This window comes from Alexandromys fortis, unplaced genomic scaffold, assembly GCF_014885135.2.
Source record: "Alexandromys fortis isolate MF-2015 unplaced genomic scaffold, M_Fortis_MF-2015_v1.1 scaffold_52, whole genome shotgun sequence".
Taxonomy (NCBI): domain Eukaryota; kingdom Metazoa; phylum Chordata; class Mammalia; order Rodentia; family Cricetidae; genus Alexandromys; species Alexandromys fortis.
Window position 1 is genome coordinate 5,681,162 of NW_026067929.1, and position 23,458 is coordinate 5,704,619.

Below are 23,458 nucleotides of genomic sequence, written 5' to 3' on the forward strand. Positions count from 1 at the left end.
TTTTATAAAAAAATTGCGCATCTCTTTGAATGTAAGTTTTAGTTGGGGCAGACAGATTATACTATAGTTATAAATTTTATATTCTATTTTTGTGTTTGTGTGTGTGTGTTGCCTATTTGTTGTAGCCTTCTCTGTAGGTGTTCAATAGATTCGTGTCTTTTTGATAGAACTGTTGAGTACAGGATATACTGTCCAATCACTACTGAAAGACGCTGGACATGGAAGTTAGGCAAGGCACACATGGCTTCCAAACAGATTTTAACTAAAACAGAGTCCAAGGTTGACATGTCGGTTCACTCACTAACTAACTCACTAACTAGAGCACCTGCCCGGCACAGTGTGGCGTGCTCTCAAAGCGAGTTTAGCACTTCTCCTGAATACCGTCCTTTTCTGGGATATCATGTCATCGCACTTGAGTGTGTGCTGTGTACTCTCTGGGTCACAAACATGATACTGTTCTGTTCTGGAAGAATGGAGACCCTGAGAATACAGTGGGTTTAGTTCAGTAAGTTGCACTGGCCTCCATGGCAAGCAGTTGCTTCCTGATCGTCACTGAATCAGCTACAAAAGAACCAGGGATGGCAACAGGTCAGAAAGGTGACCTTTTCTCAGATCCTGAACGATATTTTATTCTCTTTTCCTGGAATGTTGACAATATAAACAAAGCAAAGTACAGGAAAAGGAGAGAGAGAAGAAAGAAAAACCCCAGTGCTTTTGGCTAGCTCTCCAGTGACCTGACAGCTAACAAGCTCTCAGGAATCTTGGGTTCCAATCATGAGGATACCATGACACTAAATGAAACCACATCTTATAAAACAGGTCTGATTTATGGCAGTCCTTGCGAGGACACAGTGAGAACTGCCAACTTTTCTGAAGTAGTCATAAGACCCCCGGCTCTGGGAGAGGAATGATGTTTGCCCAGAATGCTAGGCAGCTAGCACAGTGAGGTCAGGAATGGACAACTGAAGTCACTGGTTGGTGGCTTCCCAAGATGAACCTCTTGAATGCCTACTACATTCTGTGACCTGCTTTTTTTTAAAGCATACTTTCTCCTTTCCCAGTTTCCTGTGGTTATGACACATGGCAGACCTGTCACTAAAGGTGCCCCCTCTGAAGACAGTTTGGAATGGTGGTGACTAAGTCTCTGTTGGAAGAAGCGCTTCTGGGTCAGCGCAGGGTCATTGAAGGAAAATCTGGGCAGCACATATCAAAGGAAGCAGAGACTCTGCATCCAGACTGTCCAGAGAGTTGCGGGGATGCAGCCCTGACTTGCATCAGGAAGCAGAGCCTCCACATGCAGGGTGTACAGAGAGGTGCAGCAATGTAGCACCGGCTTGCATCAGAAAGGCCTTGGGCTGACACTTGCAGGAACCATCTTAACACAGTGTGGTCTAGGTTATTTCAACGTGATCAGAAAGTAAAGTGATGACCAGTCATCCAGTGACGCATGGAAGCCAAACTGAAGGACAAGGCACTGCAATGACTTATTTGGAGACATTGATTTGTCACTGAGAACCATCAGGTAAGGTGATTTTGTAACAGCAGCTCTGTGCTGATTGAAGCTTTAGAGAAGTCATTGCGGTTTCTCAGGAGCCATTTGTCTAGCGCTCAGGAGTTCACACAAGCATGGACAAAGCCATCGGCTCTCCAACCTTTCAAATGAGAAAAATCACTGACTCTAAAATGCAAATGGCTTTATTAATGCATTATATGAAATGTAACTACGAGGATAAATTTACATCCCCAAATATGTTCTCTGAATTTACTCTCTGGATTGTAAAAAAAAAAAAAAAACCAACTGGCTTCTGCATTACGAACATTGTCCATAGGAATACAATACCTTTTCCTCTGCAGTGGTCTGTCTATAAATTCAAAGAAGAAAAATCTTGGTACTGTAAGGAAGATTTGATTTTGGGAACAGTCAAATAAAATGCTGTGATGCTTGTCTAGAGATTCTCTCAAGGGTCCTGGCTTTGATAAAAACGGATAAACAACATAAAGAAAAGAGACAGCTTCTAGGTACAGGGCCCGCATTGTCCCCGAAGGCATTAGCTGCCACGGTGGGTACCATAAGTGGAAAATGAAGGGCTAGTAAAATTGAGGGCAGCATCTCACTGACAAATTCAACTTTATTGAAAAAATGAAGATTGTTATTTTTTCTCCCTTGAGTTAAAATGCCACAAGACCAAATATCACCTGTGGATCACCATGGAGACCACCCTCATTGCTACAGTGCTTACTTTTTACCCAAGTAAATTTGGAAAGTAATGAATGGAGGAGGAAGGGAGAGGGAAGAGAGTGAGGACAGAGGGGAGAGGAGAATGAGCAAGAAGAAGGCCTTGCTTTGGCTGGCTTCTGGGAACCTGTTGCTAATGCTGGGATGCCTTGTTCAGCCTTAATACGGGTATACTTGATATACCATGCTTTGTTGACACCCATGGGAGGCCTGCCCCTTTCTGAACAGAGGTGGGGGGTGTGGATTGAGGAGGAAGTTAAAGGGATGGTTGGGGGATAGAATAGGGAATAAGAGGGGAAGTTGTGGTAAGGATGTAAAATAAAGGTAAAATTTTAATTGATAAAAAAGAAGGGAGCAGTTGACAGTCAAGCTGATGGGACAAAGTGATATATCATATGACACACCAAAGCCTCCAGTGGGATCAGGACGAATGAGGAGGTGATAGAGACGCAGGAGAGGAGGAGGACAAGCAGAGATTTTGCTGTTTTGGGTGTGGTTTTCAGTTCTGCTATGGTTTATTGGTTTTTTGTTTGTGTGGGTTATTTTGTTGTTGTTGCTTGCTTAATTTGTCTTGTTTTTTTTCATGGATGGGGGATGCAACAAGGGTGGGGGGACTATGAGGGGACTGGAAGGTGCACAGAATTGGGGTACATGATGTGAAACCCCCAAAGATTCAGTAAAGAAGTTTTAAAATATATAAATAAACAAACAAATAGCTAAAAGGTGTGGAAGAAGAGGAGGAGAGAGATTGAGAGGACACATCAGAGATACTGAGAGATTCCCCCAGCCTTCCCCAGCCATTGGGCCCCTAGCAATGCAGACAGGAGGTACTACCGAGTATCCAAACTCTCCAGTCTTAAGTCCTTAGGATTTAAAGATGTCATTAGAACAAAAATGGCGCTACTTGGTTCCTCAGATACTTGCTTTTCCTGTCTTTTATCCTCCCTTTAATAAAAATTTGATAGGTTCATTAGCTCATAAATATTCTAATAAGCATTTTATATATAACCATTTCTATAAGCCCCAATAGAAATAAAAGTGGAGAAGAAACATGAAACAATGACATAAAGATCCCATAAATATTTATCATGAATAATATATAGGTAGGGTATCTTAGTGGCACGTCTTTTCAAAGTCTACATGAACACTGGCAAAAATTTATCACATAAGACTTTCACTTCAGCACAAAGCTCCATCAGGACAATTCTAATAATCTAAATATTTGCACAGAAAAGGAAATATTCGCTTGGAACGCAAATATACACTCCCTGCAATACAAAAACACTTCAATTGTCAAAGCCAGATTAAACATATTTATGCTAGAAAGGGAAAACAGGCGAGAAGATTTGAAAGTCATGCAAGAAACGCAGATTTACAAGAAGCAAATATTTTAAGACTATCAGGAAAAAAAGTCAAAACCAAAACCAAAGCAAAACCCTCCTGCCAGAGCCCACAGATAAGCCAAGGAAAATGCATAAAACAACATGCTTTCTCCTCTAAAGGTTGCATGCTGGATGCAGTCTTTGCATTCGACACAAGACTGTGTTTGCTAAATGTACTGGTAAGATATATATATATATATATACATATATATATATATATATATAATTTATCTTATAAATAAGCAAGTAAGAGTGGCCTTTCCCATGCTGAGATGAAGACAATGCCTCGTTGGTAGGAACTGTCTTCTCCTCCGCATCCTAGGGGAATTCAGGGTCTACCCTACCATCACTAATTAAGCAGCCACCTACTGGCCAGTGTTCCAACAATGTACTCATCTGCCTCTGGAGACCTGAACATCGGCATATTGATGATTATGATATAGCATACACAGGGACTTTAAAAACATGAAGTCAGTGTAACATCAAACAGACACGCCACATTGAAAAGAAATGAGGAATTTTGTTCCATGGAAAAGCTTGTTGCTCTTCTAGAATGTCCACTACTGTTTGGGGTCATCTTAGAAACCTGTCAGATGACTCTCAGCTTCCTGCAGGCCACTTCCGTGGAATCACCATGGCTATTCCAGTCCTTCCTGGAAACATGTGAATGGCTTTAAAAGAAAAAAAAGTCTCTCAGCCCCGATACTACTTTTCCAGGGTTGTGTCCTCAGATATGTAATTTCATATTTCCATTTATTTTGTTTCTTTTAGGAGTGACTTGCCGGATGATTGTACTTTATGTTTAGACGTGAGAAAAATCATTTTCAGAGTGGTTTTTTTATAGGCTGTATGTACAGCATCTCAAGTAGGACACAGAAAACGTTGCATCATGGAAGTGAGCAAAACACAGAGGCTAGCTAACTCCTTCCCCAACCTCCTCAGAAGCTGGTATCAATATGCTGAATCTCCCTGGGAGAGAGATGGAAGAACCTGATGGAATTTTGTGGGCCTTAGGCCAGTTATGGAGGACGTAGACATTAATTACAGTAGGCAAAGCTCTGCATGAAATCACACTAATGGGACCCTTAATGCAACAATATATGACAGGACTGTCCCTTTATACATATTGTCATGCTCGGCTCAGACACCTACTCTAAGATGAACTCTACCGAGGATCCACTAAGTCCCCTGACACTTTGCAAATCTGTGCACCCTGTTCTGGCTGCCCCACCTACATGCTGTTTTATTGATATGCCAGACAACTCCACCCGGAGGCCATTACACTCACTATCCCCCAGATAACCATGTAGCTCTCCTGTGTGCCCTAACCTAAATGTCTCCTCCACGAAATTCTATAGTGTTTTATTTTCCTCTCTGTGTTCATTTCCTTCCCTCAGTGACCATCACCTTCTAATAAGATATATACTATGCACGGTGCTCATTTGAAGTGTTGATTGTCTTGTTTTCATGCATACTGCTAGAGTGAAGGGTCCCCGAGGACCAGAACCATGTCTATTTTCTATACTTCACCATCCTAAGAACACAGACTCGTGATATACACTAGCATAGAATAAATGTCTTGAAGAATCGATGGTCATAGATTAAGTAAAGGGGAGGGAAGCTCAGACTACTTATAAAAGCCAATGTTGGCTGAGAAGAAGCAAGCAGATAGGGGCAGCAATCCACATAGCCTGCTGGAAAACTGTAAGTGGGCAACTTGGATGAGCAGAGTCTCCGGGATGGAGGAGAGAGAGCTGGAGGTAAAATAGGCTACATCACTTCCTGGATGTGACATTTGCCGGGTGGGCTGCATATCTGCTGTCCTACAATCAACTGCATGAATTCACTGTAGCATCTGAAGAAAGTCTAGCCAGTAACAGAGAGGAGCTGTCTGACAGTGATTCCTTTGACTGACTGGGCTCTGAGAGGACACAACAAGGACAGAATCCATCCCCAAGGCCTACTGCAGAATTAGCAGTGGCCGGTCCACAAACTCCTAGGAGGATGGAGAAACTAGACTCTTTCTAAAAGTTGAAACTGGAATCTTAAACACCGATGACACTGCTTCACAGTTACAGTGGGGCAGGATCCTTGAGCAAGACCGAAACAATTCACATCACTTCAGAACTTCCATTTGTAGAGAGAATGGGTAAACATGTTTACTGTTGATCACTGACCATCCATTAGCCACGGTTTGGCTTACTCACCCTTGCAGCACTTCTTAACTCCCGAACATTCAAACAATTAATCCTGCTTGAAGGAGCGATGTAACACCATTGCGAATATTGACCAGAAAATATCACAGGGGCTTTGGAAAACCAATGGATCTGAATGAGAAATTTCTGAAATGGGGTCTGGCTGGAACCCTAATGGTTTGGTAAAATGACTAGTTTTCTGGTTCAGCATTTGTACGCTATTACTTTCAAATTACAGGCCTTCTGGGCTATCCAGCAAAGCAGCTGCTCGTAGACAGCACCAATAACCAGCAAGCTTCTTAGAGTTGAGCTGGTCAGCTCTCATCTCAGCTCTGCTGGGGAAAGTTCACAGTCCATCAGGACTTCTTGATCCCGTCTCTCCACACCACAGCACTGGGCTCCTGCTACAGCTAGATCTGAGCATTCCCACTCACTGGCGTCTTCAAACCACAACCAGGATGACGCCCTGTACACAGCTGTGACATCACGACAAAGATTCAGCTTTCACGGGAGGCAGACAGCCAAGCATTCGAGTCCGTGAGTAGCTTTATCTACTCAGCTACAGCCCAGCACACAAGACTGCAACATTTACAAAACCACACCTGTCAAGGTTTTAGGAAAGAAGTCATTTGTGAATACAATTATCAGAATGATTTCACTTTAAGGAATGAAATGCACAGTGACACGTGACCGCTGTAGTGGCTCTATGAGGCCACTGTAATCTAATCTCTCTGCAGACATTGCGGGGTCCACCTGGCCTTGGAGGTCTACGTAAAGGAGAGCCTGCTTTCAAGCACCTCTAAGCTTTGTTGGAAAGACATCCGGGTGAACAATAAAAGTCAGTGAAAGAGATGGGCTAGAGAACCCAGTGATGGGTCCTAGCACTTGGGAAGGGGTCCTGGTAAGTGCAGTACTCAGTTAGTGCCTAAGAAATGACTAACCTCCTCATTTAAAAGCTGGAAGCTGCTGGTCCTTCATTCTAGGTCAAAAGCATATAATTTCAGAATGTCTTGTATAGATGAAAATATGCTCAAAATTTCATTAAAGAAGATAACTATAGAATATATTAGTTCTGGTGGATTGATTAACTATCTAGAATTTAATAATATAATATATAATATTTTATTTATGTAATAATATAATGATTACATTTAATTTATAATTTAATATATAATACATCCGAATCATAAAAACAAAAAATGTTGCTTACACACACACACACACACACACACACACACACACCACATAGACCTGAGATTTTCTTTTAGGTTGGTATAAAAGTTTTCAAAGGACAATGTGTGTGTGTGTGTGTGTGTGTGTGTGTGTGTACCTGTGCATGCGTATATATGCTCCCCTGTGCATAAGTACCCCATGTGTTAGATCTGGCTGCTTTTAACCAAGTTGTCTTTAACTACAGATAATGAATTTATGAAATTGTAAGAATACTTTCGTGCCTTAAAGAAACAATTGAGGGTATACTTCAAAATCTGACTTGACAAAGTGTAACTATTCCTAAGATAATCTCAATTATCTACAGTCTACTTCCATATACTTGACTAAGGGTTTATACTGGCCTTAATAGGATTAACTTCAAAGAATAAGTGCATGACTTTTTTTTTTTCTTTTTAAGGATACAGACTATTGTCTTTTTCCCAGGTAAACTCAGAGATCCAGACTGTCTGATCTACTGATAACACAGATGTCAGTCTGGTAACTATATGCTCATTTATATATCCTTGCAGCTAAACACATACAACAGAGACACAAGGTTAGCAATTCACAGATATTCTAAAGAAAATGTTGCCCGTTCTGTATTACTCCACACTCATAGTTTGATATTTCTTCAACTCATTCACAGCAAAGGACCTTTTGTAAGTTGTTCAACACATTCACAGAGACCTTCTGGATCTCACTTCCTTATGCCCCTGGCTCTGCCACTGCTCCCTGGGAGCACACCCCCACAAAGGAGCAAAGGACCCTTACCTGGCTGAAGCTCTGGGCGGCAGCTCGGGCTTGTGTGCTGCGTGCTGGGAGCTGAGAAGGGGCTGTGTCACCCAGGGCCAGGGTCTGGTTGCTATGGTAGCTGGCCGGATACTGGAAAGACCCTTCAGGTTTGGAATTGAGCTGAAGTGCACTCTGGGAGAGCAGGCTGGGTCCTGCGTTGAAAGTCATTTAGAGCAGTCAGTGACAGTCTCGGGGAAGCAGAAATGACATGTATTATTTATTGAGAGTAGCCTAGAATTATCACACGCACATGACTTCTACGCTTTGAATTCTGAGAACTAAAATGACCATATAATTTAGCTCCAGATGAGATGAGTGTGTGTGTATGTGTGTGTGTGTGTGTTAAAAGTTCTCAGAGGAGTAGATTTTTCAAATGATCTCATCCTGACCTACATAGAGATATTTCTTATGAAGCAAATTAATCAAGTAGTTATTTTTGGATCAGACAATATCAGAAACATTTGAAATAATATATAAAAAAAGCTTCACCTTCTTTGTACATTTTAATTGCATTAATATAATTATATCTCACACTTCATGACTGGCATACTAAAACACTCAAAAACCTTCTGATCAGTGCGAGCTTCCTTTGTGTGAATAATGATGTAATACCAGAGTGCCAGAGAGCAGACAGTGCTTAAAATATTAATAGCTGTTCATACGATGCAGGATTCACCCTGGTCTCATATAGTCCCTGCGGACTAGTTATCTCTGCCATCACAGAAAATGCTCAGCAGGAGAACAAAGAGAAAGTTATGGTGTTAAGATTGACGCTGTCAACATGGCGTGCATTACAGGGAACGAGGGGAGGATGGGCAGGTCCTGGCCTCAAAATTTCATCACATTTTGCACATACAGTTTGGCTTTATTTTCTTGTGTTTCACTTGCATTGAATTCTTGGAAGAGTTTACACATTTTATTTCAGGAAAAAAAAAACCTAAAACTGAAACTTAATATTCACTTTGGGAGCTTAAACCTTCACGGAGAAGTGAGCATATATTTGCCAGCTTCCCCTGTGTGTGTCTGAGATGGCTGGTGGAGGAATAGTGTTAGGGGATCCAGAATCTGGCAATACCAATGTCTTCGTGTTTCTTTGCAACACGAAGCCAGTTCTTCATTCATGCGGAGTAATAAAACATATGGCCTACAGGACAGTCATGAAACATCCTTGACGCTTGCTTTGCTTCTCAAAATAACAGGATCGTTTCTGTTAAGTAAGAAATTTCAGGGTTCTTATTTGTCTTTAAACATGACACTCTCTTTCAAACTCTGGATTGACAGGGACTATTCTTTGACAACTCTAACTTGCCTATTTTTAGGTGTATTGGTTCACGTGACCCTTGCCATTTAAGGTCTCTGTCTTCCTGCATTCCCTGTTGGGATTGCAAAACACAAGGATACAGTTTTAAATTGTGTTTCCATTTAGTCCCAGCATTATCATGAAAGGTTTTACAAAAGCACAAGTGCTTTTTATTTTAACACATAACATCATCCCAAGGAAACAGTATGTATCAGGCAGTTGTTTTCAACAGCTTGCAAAAAGACCAGGTGATCTATTTTGATGGGATTACAAGCTTAATTGACTGGATGACGCTGTTTCTGAGAGGAGAGGCATTCCCTTTCCTTCAGGACAGTAGAACTCCCCTGTCCTTATTACAGTGGTAGAAGCTGCCAGCCATGGCAGAGTAAAGAGCTCGTCTCTCCATTCTAGATAATGGGCAGGCAGAGTTCTGGGATATCTTTGGAAGCATAGGAGGAAACTCTGTGTGGGGTGGTGGTCCACAGAGAAGAGACAGGTCTTGACTGGAAGAGCAGTGAAGAGTTCTGGCCCAGTGCTTTAGTCCTGGTCCTCAGTGTAGACCGTAATGGAGAGAGAGCATGGTGGAAGAGCAATGGCTCTTCCCTACCGGAGAGAGGAAGTTTCACATTGTCTTAGTTTGTTATCTCATTCAGGATAGTAGATGGGCACATAACAGCCTACACTGGGCACACTTTCCTTCTACTGTGCACCTCAAGGGCAAGGAAGGTCATAGCAGACACAACAACAGTGCACAGAATTTGAAATCTCAACAGAGTGAATTAAGAGAGAAACATTAATTTCACATCCTTTAACATAATCCACAAAGCAAAATACCCACATATTTTAACTATTGGCCTTTTAAGAGAGAATGCGACTTTACTCCAATGAAGTTTCCCTGAGCAGCATGGGAATAAATAATAATTATAATAATAATAAATAATTTTGTGTCCTATGACTTCACACAATTAGTCCCAGAAATGTACAAATGCTGTTTATATAGGATTTTTCAAATAAGTAACATCATGTTCTTTTTCAAAAATGAATTGCCATTAAAATGATGGTTTATCTGCTCCTGAGAAATGCATCATGGGGTAATCAAACCTGCTCATCTTTTATAGAATCAGTCATGTATTTGATCAATATTCAACGAAAACAAACCAGGATTCGCTATCTCATTATCCCGCTAATATATCTCAAGCCCTGAAACCAAGATGTGCTCTGACAATGATAATTGCCCCAACGAGCAGTATCATCACATCGCAAAACCGACATGTCACCTGCCAAGGACAAAACAGTCAGGACAACAGCCCAGGCCCTCTGCACACCTTCTTCCCACTGTTCATTTGACTTCAAATGAGCAAGATTTTTTTCTTTCAATTTTGGAAAACATGCATACATGAAAATATAAAAAAGGTTAAAAAAATCACACAATATCCCTAAATTATTTCATAATGGAAATCAAAATTGCATACAAATTTCCATTACTTGATTAATGTTATGGTGTATTGAGGCAGAAAAATATAAATTTGCCAAAGATTTTTTTAAAGAATTTAGTTTAGGCATTTAAATTATATGTTTTTTCTCCCTTTAGAACTTTTGGATTTATATGTAGAGTTGCATGGGCTAGTAACAAACTTAGGCAATATTCTTGAAGCCGTGGCGTGTATGTGTTGGAGGACGATGGGGTAACGTGGAAAAATTTAGTGGGGGAAACAGAAGACATTTTGCCTTAAATTGCATGGATGAAAATGCTGTCTTCGGCACCAATAACTGTACCAGAAGACACTCTAACTCCAAGCAGCTGAGGTTGACAATTTCTGCCTTCACAGAAAACAGGAGTCACGCTCTGGATGCATGCTTCTAGAAAACTGAGCTGGAAGGTCTAGACTGGTCATTATAGAGCTCATCAAAGAAGAGTCCTGAACTTGGGTCAGAAGTTAATTGGGAAGGACCATTCCTTGAAGGTCAGGGAGACCTGGTCAGTTTGTGTTTCACACGGTCTTTTTGTCCTTGACCAACCAATCCTTCCCATTCTGACTGGATGAAGGAGAAAAATTTCCAGGAAGTGCCATAGTCGATCCCACTACTTCTATGGGATGCAGGGAGCAAGGGCTACTGAACGTGAGGGGAACACCGCAATAGGCTCTCACACATAGAAACTGACTGCAAGAGCACACAGCAGCCTTCCAGAGAGGCTGACTTTACATTTTCATTGTTCCCAGGAGATGAGCAGAGAGGGACAGGCAGAACTGGAGCTGATGTCTCGGGCTCAGTGGCTGAAAATGAGCCCTGACCCTCAGGCTTCTGTCTCCTCGTCCAGGAAGTGCTGTCCTTTAAACCCACAATACTATGTCTCACGCACATGTCAGCATTTCAGGATGAAACAGTCTATAAACCAGACAGGCCCCTGCAGCAGGCGAAGCCTTCACTTCTCAGATTACATTATTTTCCCAGTCACCTTCTACTTCTGAGTCCCAAGCTCAGTAAATACAAAGGCTGGAATGCTATTTTTTTTTTTTACAGAGAGCTTTAGACCCATTTACAGGTTATATTAACACAGACACCATGATACACAGCCATTTTCTCATGAAATTAACCGGGTACTTTAAGAATATCTACGACCACATGTGGTTGACCATGTACATATGTTTGCAAAGCTTTAAAGAGGCTGTATCTGCAATTTCTAGTTCTTCTCTGACTTAGCTGAACATCTGCTCCAGATATATTAAATCTGTTCCAGGTACATCAAATCCCAATTAAACTACACAGAAAGGCCAGAGGTCCCCTAAGTTATGCCTGCAAGTCATCATTTAAGTCACGACAATGTAAGTAAAATGATGGGGTATGTACTGAAAAAAATCAACCCGGAAGAAGTCAGCAGATGTGGGCTAGTCCTCTTACAGACTCCCACAGCCATATCTATTGGCGGGAGTAGTCATGGGAATAGCAGGTGTTCTTTACTAGGTCCCAAGAACTGTACTGAGCCCCTTACACCTATTATCAAATGGACATTTAAAACAGTTTCAGCAGGAATAGCGCTGCCAGTCTCTCTGCCACTGAGGGAACTCGGGAGTTCCCAGCTGAAGTTACTAATTAAATGGTGACATGGGGGGGGGGGGGGAGTTGTCAAACATGGCTGCCTGGCTTCAGCAGTGCTCTTACCCAAGGCCCTGCATTACTGTGTTGCTTCATACTGTAACTTCTCCAAATGTGAGCATGGAAATTCTTGACTCAAAATTTTATGTGACTTCTGTTATAGGGTATTGTTAGTATTAACTGTTATTACCATGCTTATTAATCATCATTATCCTTATTATTAAATATCTACTTGCCGAATCACAGAGTCACACTCTGCTAGCAATAAAACCCCGAACGGGATTTGTTTTCCTGGAAACACGTCCCAGGGCTGTCTCACACAGTGCTTATTGCCTTCTTTCAACACCCTTCACGTTTCTGTTCTGCGGGTGGGGATATCTACTACATCGTTCAGCAAAGTGGCCTGCTGCAGTAAAAGAATTAAGAAGAAATGGACACTTAATGTCTCATCCAGGAGTTGAAAAGCTAAAATCTTTGTCAATATGAGAAAGTTGTTCTTGTTTTCTCAACCTGAAATTTCTTCCTTTGCTAACTGCGAAGCTCATTCTCAAATGTCAAATGCTTAAATGTCACCTTCTCCATGAACCTTTCCCCTCATGGCCAACTGTCCAGGGAATATTAGCCTTGTCCTACCATGCTACTTTAGCTGACCCTGTCCTGCAATGCTACTTTACCTAATCCTGTCCTGCCATGTTACTTTAGTTCGCCACAGACCCAATTCCAAGGAGTTTCAATTGTCATTCTGTGTACTGCATTGCACCAGGAAGGGTCTTGGAAAATGGGATGGAAGCTGAAACTATGGGAACGTGGGTACTCCGGTGGCACAGTGGGTTAGTACGGGATACTTTTATAAAAACCACAGGAATCTAAAGCGATAGCAGGGTGATGCTGAGTGCCAGCAGAGATGGAGAATGGGAACTCCTTTCAGTGTGGACGAAGTCCTTTGCCACGGGTCTGGCAATCACAGCGGAAGCAGGGGGACAGCAGGGTGGAAAGGGAGACAGGAGCAAAGAACCCAGCAGACAGGAAACACGTTCACACAAGGCTGAGTGGCGGGAAGGTGTGTGTCGGACCCACGTGTGGAGACTTCTTGCCTTACTTTTCAGTCCTGGCACTTGAGAAGATAATAGGACTTCATCTGTAGAGCTTAGAGACACTCCAGGCTCTATGAAACTTGGCTAATGTAATATTTTATCTTGAATAGTTTCCCAAGTCATTTCTATAAAAACATGCTTCAACCACACATAAATAAAACGTGAGAGCAGGAGCGTGGCTGTGAAAGTCACCTGTAGAGGCGTGGGAAAACCCGAGGACACAGGTAGACCGTCAAAGGCAGAGTTTAGAGTCCATTTCAAAGAATTATTTACCCCTCTAACAGTACATTAAGAAAAAAAAAACCCAAAGAGGATTGAGCAACCCTTGAACAGGCGCCCAAAAAGATGTTTTATAAGACTGTTAATTTAGGATAATCAGCGGAAAAATAAACATGCAAATGATACCCACTCCAGGAAGGGGGATTCCTCACATTCTCAACGTTAGATAAATTTATGTTTCTCAGGAAGACCAGAAATACATTCTGGAGTCAAACTTTTTACTTTTTACAAGATAATTTAGAAAACTTTTTATGAAGGCCATGAAAAATAATTATACCAAATCTCACACACCTCTGTAACAGTGGAGAAATCGGCATTCATTTCTGCATTCTTGCTACTTGATCTTTGGAGAAGCATAAGAATGACTTGAAAATGAAGAACTCTTTTGGTTTTTTTGAAATGAGAGGAAACACTTACCGTGATACCGAATGAAAGGGGTAGCAGCTGGCCTATTTCAAACACTAGGCAGGGCTAAGTGGAGCATGTAGTGGTGATTATGTACCAAGGTGTTATTACAAATTACAAAATAAAGGGAAAGACGGGTACTAATTTGTAAGATTATTATGGTCATAGTAATCACAAATTGTTCTGCAGAATATAAACACTGACTTAGTTTAAAATGAACCATGTATCCTTTTTACCTATTGCAAAAATTTCTTCTTCATGGGTTCTAAAAGAACCTGTCGTCACTTTCCCAAGACACTTAGAAGATGTATCCGGTGGTGCTAAACTGGTTATATTCTCTCGAACTTTATTAGTTATTTATTTATGAGTTGCCATTTGGAGAAGTTCCAGGGAGGAGGTTCCCTAGAAATAGTAGCCCAACCCATCCACCACCTCAAAATGTACCCGAGGGCAGAACTCCAGGGGCTTCTTACACAAGCAGGCTTAGAGCTGACGGGGCTGCTCTATGAACAGAGAGGCATTTGCATTTCACTTCTGTCTCTGTATCCAGAATCTCTACTAGTCCTTGTCAGCTGATTCCAATTTGGAAAATAATTTATGTGATAATTAAAACTTTAATGGTGCGCAGATGACCTGGATCATGCACATAGACTTTACACTGACTTAAATCCAACAAATGCCATTGTCTTGTTGCTTTTGCAAGCTGGACTGATGCAGAGACATAGACCCAAAGTTGGTAAAGGGTCTCAGATAATGCAGGGTTTGTTCCTTTAGATCTGCACATGAAAGAGAAGACTGAGAAAGCATAGTTGTCAAAAGCACAAAGGCCAAAGATGTAATTTCAGTTCGCAATGCTTTATAAAGAATTTTACAGAGCCCGGGAGTGTAACCAGTGTTTTTATTTCACATTGTAGCTCCCAAGTGGTTCTTTATAAAAGTTTATCTTCTTCTTATTTATCTTTAGGTACTACTATTGTGTAATGAGGGGGAAATACTAAATATATTCTCATAAATTAATAATCCAATGAAGGCAGATTCATCCCTCTGTACCAAAAATCTTGAAAAGAAATAAAAAATTAATGGAGTCCAGTCATGAAGGAGAAAAGCCTTACAATGGAATCGGAAAAATTCAGCAATGTCTGGGTCATACTGGCTCATGGTGATACCTCAGAGTGGTGGACTTGCCCCTGTCCCTGGGGTCTATAGACTGCTTGTGAACTTTGTCCCTGTTTCTTATGATCTGTCTTCTCACATGGAGATATACTGGTGCTACATCATCTAACAGTTCTAGCAGCTCTCAAACTTTCTGGTCTCACATAACAGAGGACCTTTAACAGCTTCTATTGATGTGGATTATATGCTGCGGTATTTGGAGTATTTAGAATGAGCTACTAGTAAGCCCATAGTTCCTGCTGTCACAGAATGGATGCTGGTACATGCCTTGTGGTCTTAGGAAAATGCCCATGAACTGTCACGTGAGAGAAAAAAGTCACTGAAAGGCAATTGGTCTCTGAGTATTGTGAAGACCATTTGACTTTGAGGGTTCTCTGGGAAAGTCTCAACAAACATCACCTCCCTCCGAGAATTCCCAAGCACACTTTAAGAGATCTCCATGTTTGCATCTGGGGTCCAGTATCTCCCCATGAAAGAAGATATGGGACAAAGTTCAGAAAGCAGCCATGTAGACCCTAAGGCTTTCTATCTTGTTGAATCTAGAGTTGGTTTCCACTGTGATTGACAACAAAGAAAGCACACAATCCCCTTTCCGTTGACCATGGCTTCCACATGCTGAGCGAGTTTGATTCATATGTTCATTTTTATTGCTAGTATTCTATCTTTGCTGGTGGTGTTCCTTCCTGGAACTAGGAAAAGTCACTTCACAAAATGCCTCCCACTCTTAATACTATGGATCATATGGCTATGTGGTATTGCGTTTTATAGCATTTTTATAACTGGATGTCTCAAAGGTTCTCTCGTGAGCTAAGAGGACAGACTGGATGTCCACAGTGAATAATGGGCCCGCAGCAACCACACTGCAGATACTCTATTTGGGTCCTGTCTGCTCACAGTGGAATTCTATACATGATTGATTCTTGATGTTTATGCAATGATTTGAAAGCTCAAAATTATATACATTTTCTAAAAAATTCTTCATATATGAGCTCCCATGAGTTTCCCGATGAATGGCAGAATTAGCCACACTATAATAGAGCTCAAATTCATCAGCACACTAAATAAAGAAATAATCACTCTTGTAAAATATATTGGACAACTTGATTTCTGGTTAACTTACATGTCATTTTCTCCCAAGCTGTCCTTTTCTTCCCGTATTGGTCCAGCTTTAGTTATGATTTTGACTGACAGTATTTTTTTATTATTTATTGGCTGAGATACTATCACCCTTATCTGTCATATCTGTATCTCCAAGGATGCTTGAGTTAAACGAAGTTCTAGATCCATGTTCATTCAGGCTAAGCCGTGCAGGACACTGAGAAGCTGTGGTTCCTAGCACCCTCCATGAATCGCTTGTGTTGATCACTTGTTCTGCCTCATTTAACTAAAGCTACAATCTCGGAAGCCATCCTGCTGACTCGGTGACACACACTGAGGAAACTGCAGGGTGCCAAAGGTTGCTCACGGTTTACATACTGTTCAGGAGAGCGTGTTTCACAAAGAGAGTTGGAAAATATTTACAACTTACACCATACATTAGTGAAGCTGGGAAGTTACTGCTCATCCTGGCCTTTGAAAGACAAGTCTACTATGGTTTAATGTTTATTTTTAATCAGTCCTTGGGAAGAAAAACAACAAAAACTTCAAATATAACAAATCAAGTAACCACTTGCTCAGGTATTGAAACAGCTTTCTATTTAATATTTTTTTCCAGGCTGATTTAGACTTATTTAGTGTTGTTTCTGTCCTTTTTGAGTAGGGATTAGGAGACTCAAGGGCACGATGCCAGGTTCAATTTAGCATTAGCTAGTTCACAGCTATTCTAGCTAATGGAGCCATTGATTGAGTAATCACAAGGGACTCCCCACATCTGATGTGCTTACGCTAATTAGACGGATGTATCCGAGAGTGCTACACATCTATGTGCTGCTTCTAGACCAAGAGCATCCACGGCGGATACTATGGCCCTACACAGTGGACGGCTGTGCTGGCTGAACCTTGGGCCTTCACACACTCACTGGTTTCCATCCCTCCATTGAGAAGGAGGCCCTGCACTTGTTGGACCTGGCAGAGGAGGCGGGGATCTAGGAAAGCAGCAGGGGAATTAGGTTTTACTGGTACTGCATTCTTGTTGCTTAACTCTGCTTCTACCAGTTCCAGCAAGTTCCTTCAGGTCCAGGGGTGGTGACAGCTTCTGTCAGTTTGCTGCTAACTCCCGGGAGCTTCAGCGTGTGCTGTTTGCTCCTTCAAACTTGCCTATTTTTTTTTTTCAAATAATCTCTTAATTAAATTGCTTTTAGTTAAACTCCTTTGAATAGAATCTTTCTTCTATCTGATTCCTAACTGATAGACGTACAGAGAATGGCTAACATTTTAATTTTCAGGTCCTTTCAGCACTTGACATTAGCCATATATTGATAGCCCAGATTATAGTTCTGTCTAACATTTTCATTTTCCCCCCTAAATTTTATACAGTGACTTTTAGTCTTAAAATGCTTCTGAAATTGTTAAGAACAAATTTCTTCCCTGAATGACAACATTCCCCACATGGCAGTGGCTCAGAATCCCTAGGCACAAAAGTTCAGGTGCTGCCTTCATCATCCAGCACTTAAACATATAGAATTTTAATAGCCCAACTTAGAAAACAGCCAAATAGCAATCAACATTCCAAAGGACCAATGAGTTGTAATATATTTTTACAATCTAACTCTATTAAGTACTGAAAAAGTGAGCTACTGTTTTGCAAAACAAAATGAACAAATCTCACAGTTACAATGCAATGCAGATACTATGTGACTGAGCTCGCATGGATCCCAGAAAGCATACCAAGGTCTGAAGAGCGGCTGCCTTGCTAGAGGGCAGTTTGCTTTAGTTCCTTTTTCTTTCTTTAAAGCTGCAAGCCAGAGCTTAGGAGAAAATCTTAAGCTATCTTTAATCAGACTGCTCAGTACATTATAGAAAGTACATAAGCTTCCTTAAAAGACAGAACAATGACAAAATATATCTGCAATAATTGGAGTGTTTAACTGCCTGTAAGGCAGAGAAGTACAGAGTCACGCCATCTCTGGATGACTCTGAGCACACACTTCAGGAGAAGAAATGAGTTCACTAGACATTCCTTTAATGTCCTTTAACTCTATGAGAGCCTCTCAACGGAGAAGGTAAGTGTGGCTGCTTATTACAATAAAATATCATACATATTTAATCTTTTCAACTATATCACTTTGTTATTTGATTTCTTATACCATTTCCTATCTCTTTGTAAATAGTCTCTTAATTAAATTGCTTTTAAACGCAATTTTTCTTATATCATTTCCACCTTTCTCATCGTTATCCATTTAGCTTTTGAAAAATGATCTTTCATATGTTTATGTATGTATCTGAGTGAGAATGTGTACATACGCATGAAGGTTCCTTTGGAGTCCAGAGGGCAGAAGCAGATCCCTACTGCTGGAGTTGGACGTGGTTGTGAGCTGCCTGACATGCTGCTGAGAGACAAACTCAAGTCCTCTACAAAGGCTGCGTGCACAGGGAACCACTTGCTGCCTCTCCAAGTGGTTTTTTTCTTGTTTGCTCTTAAGATTTTCCAAAAATAACTACAACATTCCTATATGTTTTGATGAAAGTTTATATTTTCACTAAATACAAGTTTTATCATGAAATATTCTTGTTTTGTTTTGTAAATAGTGCATAACTTTCTCATCGGAGTCAGTGCTTCCCAGAAGTGTGTGTGTGTGTGTGTGCATATGTGTGTATGTGTATATATACACACACACAAATATATGATTCCCTGTATTATAATTTTATGTTTTTAAATTTTGTGAATTATTATCAGTGAATGTGAACTTTTTATTTGATGTCTTTATTTTCTCTCTGATCCTTCATGTCAAAATTCTTAAACAGATATTTTTATAATCATATGAGAAAAGTTGAAAATATATTCAATAGGTTGTTTTTAAAATATTTTCTTACTTGGTATTTATTGGTTGAGATAGAAACTCATATAATCCAGGCTGGCCTCTGTAGTTTTGATTTTCTGATCCTCCTGCCTCCATATACAAACTAGTGAGATTCAGCTACGCCCCATCCTGGGGACTGAGGAACTGGCTCGGTGCATGCTACATAAGCAGTCTGCCAATGGAACCTCTCTACTTATCAACTGGAAGGCTTACTTTTCCTTTCCTTTTCCTTTAAGCATCCTATCTAAATGTCCATGGAACAGGTCGAATTACTACTTTTTATTTATTGCTTTTATTTTGGAGATTACAATGACATCATTTACCCTTTCCCTCTCCTCCCCCCAGTCTCCTTCCCATGTACCTCTCCTTGATTGTTCAAACCCATGGACCGTTTCTTCATTAATTATCACTACATCCATACAGGCATGTGTGTGTGCGTGAGTGTGTGTGTGTGCGCGCGTGTGTGTGTGTGTGCGTGTGTGTATTCCAAAATGTAACAGTCTGTATAATGTTACCTGTATGTATGCTTTCAGGACTGATCATTAATTTTGAATTTCTGTCTTAACTTCCAGACTCTGGGCTGTTCCGTTCTTTTCCTTTAGAGTCTTCTGTTTGTCACCTCTTTATCTGTGAAAACAGCTTGGATCCTTCACTGCCCCCTGAAAATCCTGACTGTGTCCTTGGTATCAGTTTCTATTCTGTCTTACAGTTTGCTTCATTTAACTCTGCTTTCACTGCAGTTGCTGGCATAGTTGTGCCTAGTCTTTGAATTTCTATCTATTTCCTTGATCTTGTTTCATGTAAAAATAATGTAACAATTTTATTTTTGTTAATTGCATGCCTGATTTATTGGTATTTTCAGGAGATATTTCAATGTGCTTATAAAAAGAGTGAGGTTGATATAATGAAGTTAAATCTCATGTTTTAATTTGTTTGCCTCTGATTTTTTTCTCCTTCATTTATTCATCTTTTCCCTACCTTCTACCTATTAAGGGATAACTTTTTTCCATTACTAGTAGTCAAATATGCTACTCTATTGTATGAAAAAGAGACATCCACTTTCATGCACCCCTCAGCAAGAAGCCATGCTGTACTGTATGTTGTTTTCTCTGTAATAAGATGTGCATGCATCTGAAATATTAGTTAAACAATTTGATACCATAACTCCATTAAAAGCAATGACAATAGTACATTTTAAAATATCGAGATAGAGACCAGGTATAATGCCAAGCATAACGCCAACTCTGCATTCTATTCTATGAATATAAATCAGGAATTTAGCTATGAGTATGTCTGGGTAAGCACAATGCCTATCTAGAATAACCGTGGTATTACATAAACTATAGAGAAATTAGTGTGTAAATTAAAATATTTTAAAAACAACGATGGCATCTTACTCTTATGTATTTCTTTTTTATGACAAACCTTGATGTGCAGTCAAGAAAATTTAATTTTTTAAAAAGCTTTATTGATTTTTAAATGATTGCATTACAAAGAGGTGTGTTTTAATAGTGTGATATTGTCATTTGTGAAATTTTGTTGAAACAAGCCCACAGAACTTTACTAGGAAAGGGCTCATTCTAGTACCTGCAGTCTTTATTTCTAAGCTTCAACCTTTCTAGGTGTAAAACATTACCTAGTAATGAGTAAATCCTTAAATACTATAGAAATAATGCAATTTAAATATAGAAATGTGGAGTTGTTGCCGATTGCTTTGGCATGGCACAGAGTAGTTAGAATTGGTTATGTTATAGGGAATATAATATATTGTTATACAGTTGGGGTCACGACGATCTCTGCCAGCAATCATCCATACCTGTGACAGTTGACTTTAATGCAGTCACTGGGTTAGTTAAACAAATAAATACATATGCGTTCATAAACTATGTTTGTCTAGACGTCGAAACTTTGGTAAGAAACTTAGATCGAGCTGCTGACTTGGAGACTTTGTAACCTAACTGGTGATGGGGGAATTCTTGAGAGAGAAGAAAGATAAAGATATTATGAAGGTTTTATTACATATGGCTCAAGTGGCAGTTTGAATAAGAAATGTCTCTATATCTGGCATTTGTTTCCTAGTTGGTGGCGCTGTTAGGGGAGGCTTAGGACAGGGAGATTTCTGGGAGGAATTACATCACTGGGGCAGGGCTTGAGAGGGTATACCCTGTCCCACTTCCATTTGGTTCTCTGTTTCCTGGTGTGATGGAAATGGGATGGGAAAGCTCCCCACTACGCCTGCCTGCTGCCATGCCTTCCCTGTCATTACGAACCACCAGTCCACAACCCTAAGCCAAAACAAACCCTTTCTTCCATATGTTGTCTTGGTCAGGGTGGGTTTTTTTGTTTGTTTGTTTTTTTTTTTTTGTTTTGTTTTGTTTTGTGTGTTCAGAGACAGGGTTTCTCTGTGTAACAGTCCTAGCTGTCCTAGAATTCATTCTTGTAGACCAGGCTGGCCTCGAACACACAGAGACCTGCCTGCCTCTGCCTCCTGAGTGCTGGGATTGAAGGCGTGCGCCACCGCTGTCTGGCTTCTGTAGCGGTGTTTTTTTTATCACAACAACAACAAGCAATTAGCATAACCTGCAATGATGTTATGTTTTAAGAAATCACAGTACTCTTACTTAATTTAGTTCCCTTTGATGGAGTTGCTGAGGCTGGGGATGTAGCTCAGTTTGTAGAGAGCCCGCCGAGTATGAACTTTCCATTACAGCGTGTGGAGACACACGCCTGTAATCCCAGCATCCCAGAGATGAAGGAGTTAGGGTCAGAGGTTCAAGGTCCTCTTTGACTCCACACATAGTGAGTGAAAAGACAGTCTGAGCCCCATGAGACCGCCTTAAGAAAAAAAGAGATGCCAAGACACGACACCCAGAGAGGGCTTCTGTTCAACCTACTTTCACCGGTGGAGTAATCCTGCGGGTCGAGTATTCCTGACTCCTGCAGAGAGCGGATGCAGGAGTCCACCAGCTCCAGGCCTGTTGTAAGCTCATCTTCGATGTCTTTCTGTCCATCTGAAAGGAGACAGAAAGTGGTCAACACGATAGGGTAATGCTAAAGCTCCAAGTCAGTAGCTCTCAACCTGTGGGCCACGATCCCTTTGGGGGAATCAAAGGGCACTTTCACAGGAGCTGCATGCACCTGCACCTCAGATGTTTACTCCACAATACACAATAGAAGCAAACTACAGTTATGAAGTTGGGTCATCAAACCATGAGGGACTGTATTAAAGGGTCTCAGGAGTAGGAAGGCAGAGAAGCACTACTTTAGGTTATTATTGAACAATCAAATACTACATCTAACAGACAGCATCTTTGTAAGCCTTGACACCAAGCAGAGAAGGAAAAGCTAATCAATTATGTGTATCCTTGGAGGAGATTCAGTTGTCAGAAAATTAAGAGAAGTTAGCCCCTCACCCCAAATCATGAGCTATCATAACTTTACTTAATTCCTACTGTCTTCTTTTTCTAGTTCACTTTTAGATATCTAAAGTTGATGAGAACATGAATCAGTAGAGGTCCATCTAGAAGAAGTAAGATCCCATCACATGGCCGTACTTTACCTTGTGTCTGCCAATGGAACTGCTCTCCTGCTGAACTGCAAGAAAGAGAACACACAGCTGTAATGAATTGAGTAGCAGAGAAAGGTCTCTACACACAAGATACACAGGTAACTAACTCAGAGCTGTAATGAACCGAGTAGCAAAGAAAGGCCTCTACACACAAGATACACAGGGAACTCAGAGCAGGAGAGGCAGCTTCTTGGAACTTGCTTTAAGTCTCCGTGAAGGAAAAGGGTCCCAACTGAGACAGAATCTCAATTTTAATGCATTTAATAATGCATTAAAGGATAATAACATATATCCGCTTTTGATTCACAGGTAATACCATGTGATACATGGACATTATTCAGTAATTTTCATAAAGGTAGTTCATTTTTTTTCACAAATCCAATCCATTAGGCAATAGCTTATGGATAATTCAGTTTTATTCATTTTTAGTTATTTTGAAATATAAGTCTGCATGGTATTAGACACTGTAATGTAGCCAAATAAAGAAATATATATCCTCTTTTAATTAAAAACAAAATAAAATAGCTTTTTGCCTTTATCTCAACATTTCCTATGAATCCTTCTTTCCAGTTGATGATTGTGGCTTAAACAATGTGGCTTAAAAATAATAACATATTACCACCAACTGAACACACATTATGAACCTTTTCTCCTAACAGCTAGGAGTGCCTGTCTATCTATCTATCTATCTATCTATCTATCTATCTATCTATCTATCTATCATCTATCTATCTATCTATCTATCTATCATCTATCTATATATCTAT

At 40.5% G+C, this 23,458-nt stretch overlaps 1 protein-coding gene across 1 annotated transcript in view; it reads right to left on the bottom strand.

Moving 5' to 3' along the window:
* Positions 1-23,458, bottom strand: part of Ctnnd2 (catenin delta 2) — a 709,004-nt gene that overhangs the window by 315,019 nt on the left and 370,527 nt on the right. The window contains exons 4-6 of the mRNA XM_050144862.1: positions 22,683-22,717; positions 22,018-22,134; positions 7,797-7,969 (exon numbers count right to left, since the gene is read on the bottom strand). Of these exons, the coding sequence (XP_050000819.1) occupies positions 7,797-7,969; positions 22,018-22,134; positions 22,683-22,717 (325 nt within the window). The remainder of the gene's footprint in view (positions 1-7,796; positions 7,970-22,017; positions 22,135-22,682; positions 22,718-23,458) is intronic.